Source organism: Pseudorasbora parva, chromosome 13 (assembly GCF_024679245.1).
Source record: "Pseudorasbora parva isolate DD20220531a chromosome 13, ASM2467924v1, whole genome shotgun sequence".
NCBI lineage: Eukaryota > Metazoa > Chordata > Actinopteri > Cypriniformes > Gobionidae > Pseudorasbora > Pseudorasbora parva.
The window spans coordinates 9,753,133-9,760,028 of record NC_090184.1 but is presented as its reverse complement, the minus strand read 5'-3'; the positions used below and the strand labels follow the sequence as shown (position 1 = coordinate 9,760,028).

The window sequence follows — 6,896 nt, the reverse complement described above, 5'->3', positions numbered from 1 at the left end:
GACAAAATTAACTGTTGGATTTTTAGTCAATTATTTTGGTATGTTTAACTAAAACCATCAAGTAAATGATATTGAGAGATTTTATTAAGTTAATAAAGTTAATTATTACAGTGATATTTACTAAGCCACTGAATTATTTTTTAGAGTGCAGTAGTAAACGCAGTTAGCTTCTGAGTTATGTGTTAATGATGAAATATAGGCTAATTTAGATTTCAATCTGTCAAAAGGGATCTACATGCGTATTTACTGTTGTATTTCATGACAACACTGGCTGGAAATAATATTAACTTTGTCATTTGACAAACTGTTATGTGAGCTACTTGGAGTTTCCAATTGTTACTTTACTAGCATCTTGCGTTAGATCTAGACAACATAGGGGATATTATCGTTAATGCTGTCTTACTAAGAAACGGTCAATTTAATCAGAAATGGGTTCGACAGTCAAGAAGTGGATAAATCACTACTTACTGTTTGCAGGAATATGGTTGGAATCGGCCCTTTCTTTAGTTTTAAACGCCGAGCAAATCCTGCTCGATATTGTCCCAGGTTAGAAAAACTGTCCGTGGTGAAATGGGCCGAGCAAACGAACAACTTTAAATTAAATTGTTGCGGTATCCGATTGTAAGTACACATCAACCATGACTGTTGACATTTTTTATTTGTGGGAAGGGTATGATAAGACCTCATGTCCCCTGCACAGCCTGGATCATAACATTTATTTCCATGATCTGCCGTTATCGTTATCCTTGCGTGACGCTTACCTCCTGAACTCCCGACGGCTGCGCAGCCGCAGTTCCGCCTGACAATGAACATTGGCTGACATGCAAATGTTAGGGGTGTAAATTTGATCCCAGCGATTGCATCACATGTGGTGTTATGTTGAAAATAGCCTGTTTTTCTTTATAAACCACAAAGACATCCTGTCCTAGTCACAGATGAGCCAGTGAGATACACACCAACAATTTGTCCTCTTTTGAACTCTAATATGTCTTCCATTATGTTGTGTGAATTCCAATATGTTATGTACAGTTGTGTTATTGATCTGCTAATTCAACCTTCACACTCTGCTCTTACTGATGGAATGTGAAATCAGTGAAGACTGGACACTAGGCCGAGCGTGTATAGGTGTGAAACGTATACAATATACCTACAATATACCTCATATCAGTGTTTGTACCTTACAGCCCCTAAAGACAGCACTGTACCTTTTTTTTATGAGTGTAGAAACGTGGCTTTCAAATTGTTATTGTTATTACTATGTTATTACTTGCAGAGTTTTTTTGTCCAATAATTAAAAATTCAGTTTTATCTGAATTAAGTTGCAGGAAATTACTAGTCATCCATTTTTTTATATCAGCTTCAGCTATGCATTCCGTTAATCTTGTGAATTGGTCAGTTTCGTCAGGGTGTGAAGAATTAAAGAGCTGAGCATCATCAGCATAACAATAAAAACTAACGCCATGCTTCCTAATGATGTCTCCCAGTGGTAGCATATACAGGGTGCAGAGCTGCGGTCCTAACACTGAGCCTTGCAGTACTCCATACTGAACTTGTGATCGGTGTGACATCTCTTCATTTACTGCTACAAACTGGTAATGGTCAGATAATTATGATTTAAACCATGCCAATGCAGTTCCACTAATGCCAACACAATTTTTGAATCTATTCAAAAGAATATTGTGATCGATAGTATTGAATGCAGCGCTAAGATCGAGTAACACTAATAGAGAGATACAACCACGATCAGGTGATAAGAGTAAACCATTTGTAACTCTAATGAGAACAGTCTAAGTACTATGATACGGTCTAAATCCTAAATGGTACTCCTCACAGATACCATTTTATTCTAAAAAGTAGCATAGTTGTGAGCACACTGCCTTTCTAATATTTTTTTGACAGAAATGGTATATGTGAGATTGGCCTGTAATGGACTAATTCTGTAGGATCAGTGTTGCATATGTGTTTTAATAATAAATTAAAAGTTGTGTTTTAATAATAACTTAAAAGTTTCCGATACATATCCTAGTGACAAGGATGAATTAATGATATTAAGAAGAGGATTTATTACCTGTGGAAGCATCACTTTTAGTAGATTAGTTGGTATAGGGTCGAGCAAATATGTTGTTGATTTTGATGCTTTAACGAGTTTAGCCAATTCTCATTCTCCTATAGCAATGAATGAGTGGATTTTTCCCCCAGTGACACTACAAAGCTCTGTCTGATGCGATACTGTAGATGGTTGCATTATAATTGTCTTCCTAATAATATTATTCTTGCATGTAAAGAAGTTTATTAAGTCATTACTGTTGTGCTGTGTGCAAACCTCAGAATTGAAGCTTTGTTTCTTGTTAATTTAGCCACTGTTTCAAATAAATACCTAGGGTTGTGTTTGTTTTCTTCGGAGAGAGTTCAGAAATAAGCAGATTGGCCCTTCTGTGTGCAATCATGCTCTGTTTTTTAACAGTTTTGTTTACTTCCAGCTGTGCTCCATTTTTCTGTCTGCTGTTTTAAGAGCCCAAGTGTGCTTATTGTACCACGGTGTTGGACTAATTTAGCTTAATACACTTAAACACTTAAAATATATTAATAATAATAAAAATAATAATAAGGTCTTTTAATTGTGAAAGAAGATGATATTTCATAAATATTCAGTAGCAAGTTATGTATTAGCTATTCTAATTTTCTGTATAAAGCTAGAATTTTGTTTCTGGGCACACTGGGTCACAAATAAATTATATTTTTTTTAAAAATAGGCTACATAAGATCTCACTAGATATTTATTGAATTAATTATATAAATATATATAATTAATTATATCAATACATTATCCAAGTGATCACAATAAAGTGAACAATAGTTCCAGCATACACTATAAAAAGGTTTATCATGTAACCCAAATGTTTCAGTCATGCAAATAAATAAGAAGGATTGTATTTATTTGCATTATGATCCAGTATAAATGGATCATTTTACCCACTAAGTATAACTTTTGAATCACTGATTGGTTATGAAATCAATACTATAAAAGTATGATGAAACTTGAAACACCTCACCAGGGAGCGAAATGCTGTTTAAGTTTTGGATTTCTGTCTCTTGCACATGGACATGAACATACGCAGTACTTTACACTTAAATTTACTCACAGCTTTAGACCACATTGACACACATGTTATGCAAAATATTTATTTTGCAGCAATATACATTATGTATACGAGTGGATTAAGAGAGGACATAAATAATAATAATAAATAAATAAATAATAATAAACAAAACAGTCGAACAGTAAGTACAAAGCAGCAGTCATGGAATCTCCAAATACAAACTATTTACATTTCTAAATCTTTAATAAATAATGACCAACACATACAGGATCACATTAACACAAATGGTAAACTTGCAGTCAACACCCCTTCTTCTTTCTTAGTTTTTTTTTAAATCGAAGATTTGCTGCCAAAGTGTGTCAAGTAGGTTATTTCAAGTCCCAACCTGCAAGAAGTGACATGAGATGAAGTAATAAGACATGGCTTATTTTATTTCTAATACGCGTTTGAACAATTTCCGATGTTTAAATCTCATCCCCTAACATACCTTCGCTTAACACCCGAGCCCGCTAAAAGACCCGATTCTTTCGAGTCTCACCCCAAAGCAGCTCCTCAGTCCGCCTTTCTTGAATCGACTCCATGAGCGCTTGGATGTGGACAGTAAGTCACCTAGGAGACGCTCGAACGCTCCATCTTTCCCTGCCAGCGCCGAATTGCGCGCGTCTGATTCCCACAGTCGCTCCGCTCGCTCGTCCAACGCGCTCTTCTCCGCTCTCGCATCTTTCTGCTCCATCGTCGACTCATCGGAATCCACAAACGGCGTGTTGACTTCATCATCTAACAGCTGCTTAAGACTCTGCTGTCAAATGCATATGATTAGTGAGGGTCTAATAAAGGTTTAAAAGTTGTGAGCCAAGACTGAAAAAAACTCACCTGTAAACTGGAAACTGGTTTGGCACCGACCAAGTTCAAAAGTAGGAGTGAAGACACGCAGAAAATCGAGATGTTGGCGATCATTGTTGTTGAGGTGTTCTGGAGAGCAGCTCTTCTGCGGGATCTGCGCGCGGCTCTGTTTACTCTTCGCTCGTACCCAAGCACCGTGTCCAGGTGCGCTCTTTTATTTGGCTGATTTCGTCACGGTCACCCAGGAAAATCCAGCAGACCCTACGGGGAGGGCTCTTCATTTTCATCAAGATCCCACGTCGTTTAACGATCGTTAAATCGGTGACGTGCAGGAGCCTCCTCTAAATTGTCAATGCATTGTGTCAAGTGAGAACATCATCTCGTGTCATGGAGGTGGACTACTCTAGCCTCAAATGCGCACTGACACTCTTAAAAATAAAGGTTCTAAAAGTTTTTTATTTATTTATTTATTTTTTCTCCGCGGCAATGCCATAGAAGAACCATTTTGGTTCCCCAAATTACCTTTCAGTGAACAGCACTTAAAAAAAGTCTTATATTTAAATAATCGAAAAGTTTAAAGGTTCTCAGTAGAATCATTGATGTTAATGAAGAACATTTATTTTTAAAACTGTAGATAATAATTAAAAAAAGTTTCAGCTGGGTTCTTTCTAGTTAGGGTCAGGGGCGTAACTATAGACAGTGCAGGCAGTGCAGTCGCACTGGGGCCCGTGCGGCAGGGGGGCCCGCAGCGCACACGGGCCCATGCCCACATTGCAAACGTGCCCCTGGCGACAAAGTGACTCCACAGAATATTGTGACACTCACATTTCAAATGAAAAGCACTTGTTTCAGATTTCACACGGCTGTCGCGCTCTACCGTCACGCTTAGGATAGGCTACTGACCACCTTTTTCAGCATGTGAGCGGAGCACAGTTGCGTGACGCTGCGCTAGATATTCCGCTCTATGCCAGCGAGCTCCACAATTCACTATAAAATGTGAATTATTTGATTTAAATCTAGCGATTTCAAGCTTTCATTAGACGTTCATGTTTATGTCATGTATTCACCGAGTTTCAGATTCTCGCAGATAGAAAGCGCACCTTTTTTATTTATTTTACTAAAGCACAAAGTTTTGTTGTTATGTGAGTGTACACAAATAAACGTAGACAATTTATAGTTTATAATTATGTCTCACATTTATCTGTATGACCAAAAATTACGGAGTATTGCGAGTTATAGGCTATCCCCCGTCATGACTCGTGAGGGGGAAAAAACAGCCGGTGCGTTCTTCAGCCAGAGGGTTAAAGAAACCGTAGCCTATTTAGTTTCATATTTATGTTTAAATAATAGCCCATAATATAATGTATTATTATTATTATTATTATTATTATTATTATTATTATTATTATTATTATTATTATTATTATTTTAGGGATGCATCAAATATTCGGCCGAAAATGGACCATGTGCATTCTCGGTGCATTCTTGGCCGAAAGACTTTCATCACCGAAACAATACGTCCGAAATGTGATGACGGAAACAGAAACTGCAACATGCGTGCTTGTCTAAAGATGTGGTTCATCTCACATCTGATGACGCATCTATGGGTTGTAACTTGAAAATAATACTTTGTTTATGTTTCTCTTGATTGATACACGCAAGGGCTCCTCAGTGGTACACTAACACCAGCGATTATAAAAGAAAAATGTGGGCAAAACGGTCTCCCTTTATAAACTTTGTTCAATGCATGCGAGTGCTGCCTTAGGTTGGAATATGGACAGTCATTTTCACCATCATCACCCGCGTGTAGTGCCAGAAGACGCGAATGAGAACATCTGTCTCTGTGCACTCATCTGAAAGCGCGCAGTCTCACATCGGGCGCATATAGATTTATCTTACAAGTCTTGCGTTTGAACGGACAAACTCACAAAAAAGTAGCCTAAGTCAACATGTCCATCTTGATGAGTCTCTAGTAATATTGTTATCTACTTTTTTTGGCCTTCAGAACATCTTAAAATGCACATATGTAGATCCTAGAAAGCTAAATTTTCTCGGGGGAGCATGCCCCCAACCCCCGTAAATAACTCACATTTGGAACCTTCGTGATTATAAAACAGTGTCTTTTTTACGATTAAGGGATGAAGGCCCTACATTACGGTGACACAGAATAAGCCATTAATATTTGATTTGTAAATAATAATAAACAACCGATATCCTGATATAGAAATGAAACCTAAACCTAAAGTGTTACATGCTAGGTTAGGGGGGGCCTACTGCATAGCCTGCACTGGGGCCCATCATTAGTAAGTTACGCCACTGGTTAGGGTTCTTGACAAAATTTTAAAGAACCTTTTAAGGTTGTACCTATCTCATCTCTGTGTTTCAGACAGATGCATACTTTGTGCATTTAGCTCAAGGTTTACAATAACTGCCAAAGGAAAGAAATAAGTCATGGCATATTTTACCTAGATAGAAAATGACAGGTGTTACCACAAAACCAGTCATACCGGCAATTTTATTGTAATATATACATAATATGCTGAATAAATACGCTTTCCGTTGATGTATGGTTTGTTAGGATAGGACAATATTTGACTGAGAAACATCTAAATCTGGAATCTGAGGGTTCAAAAAAAATCTAAATATTAAAAAAATCGTCTTTAAAGTTGTCCAAATTACTACTACTAATAATAATAATACAATTTTATAATATATATATATATATATATATATATATATATACAGTATATATGTATATATATATATATATATATACCGGTATATATATATATATATATATATATATATATATATATATATATATATATATATATATATATATATATATATATATATATATATATATATATATATATATATATATATATATATATATATATATATTTACAATAGGAAATTTACTAAATATCTTCATGGAACCTGATATTTACT

General features: G+C 36.2%; 1 protein-coding gene across 1 annotated transcript; it reads right to left on the bottom strand.

Annotated features, from left to right (window-relative positions):
• Positions 1-3,066: 3,066 nt before the first annotated feature.
• On the bottom strand, positions 3,067-4,295 carry nppal (natriuretic peptide A-like). The gene is made up of 2 exons (XM_067412499.1): positions 3,975-4,295; positions 3,067-3,897 (listed from the first exon to the last, which is right to left on the bottom strand). Exons 1-2 carry the CDS (start codon positions 4,056-4,058, stop codon positions 3,595-3,597), a joined length of 387 nt encoding a protein of 128 aa, XP_067268600.1. The 5' UTR covers positions 4,059-4,295; the 3' UTR covers positions 3,067-3,594.
• Between the last annotated feature and the right edge of the window lie 2,601 nt (positions 4,296-6,896).

Coding starts and splice junctions, on each gene's coding strand:
- nppal (XM_067412499.1), bottom strand. CDS start 4,058: ATGATCGCCAACATCTCGATTTTCTGCGTGTCTTCACTCCTACTTTTG. Junction 3,898..3,974: donor AACCAGTTTCCAGTTTACAG/GTGAGTTTTTTT, acceptor ATTTGACAGCAG/AGTCTTAAGCAGCTGTTAGA.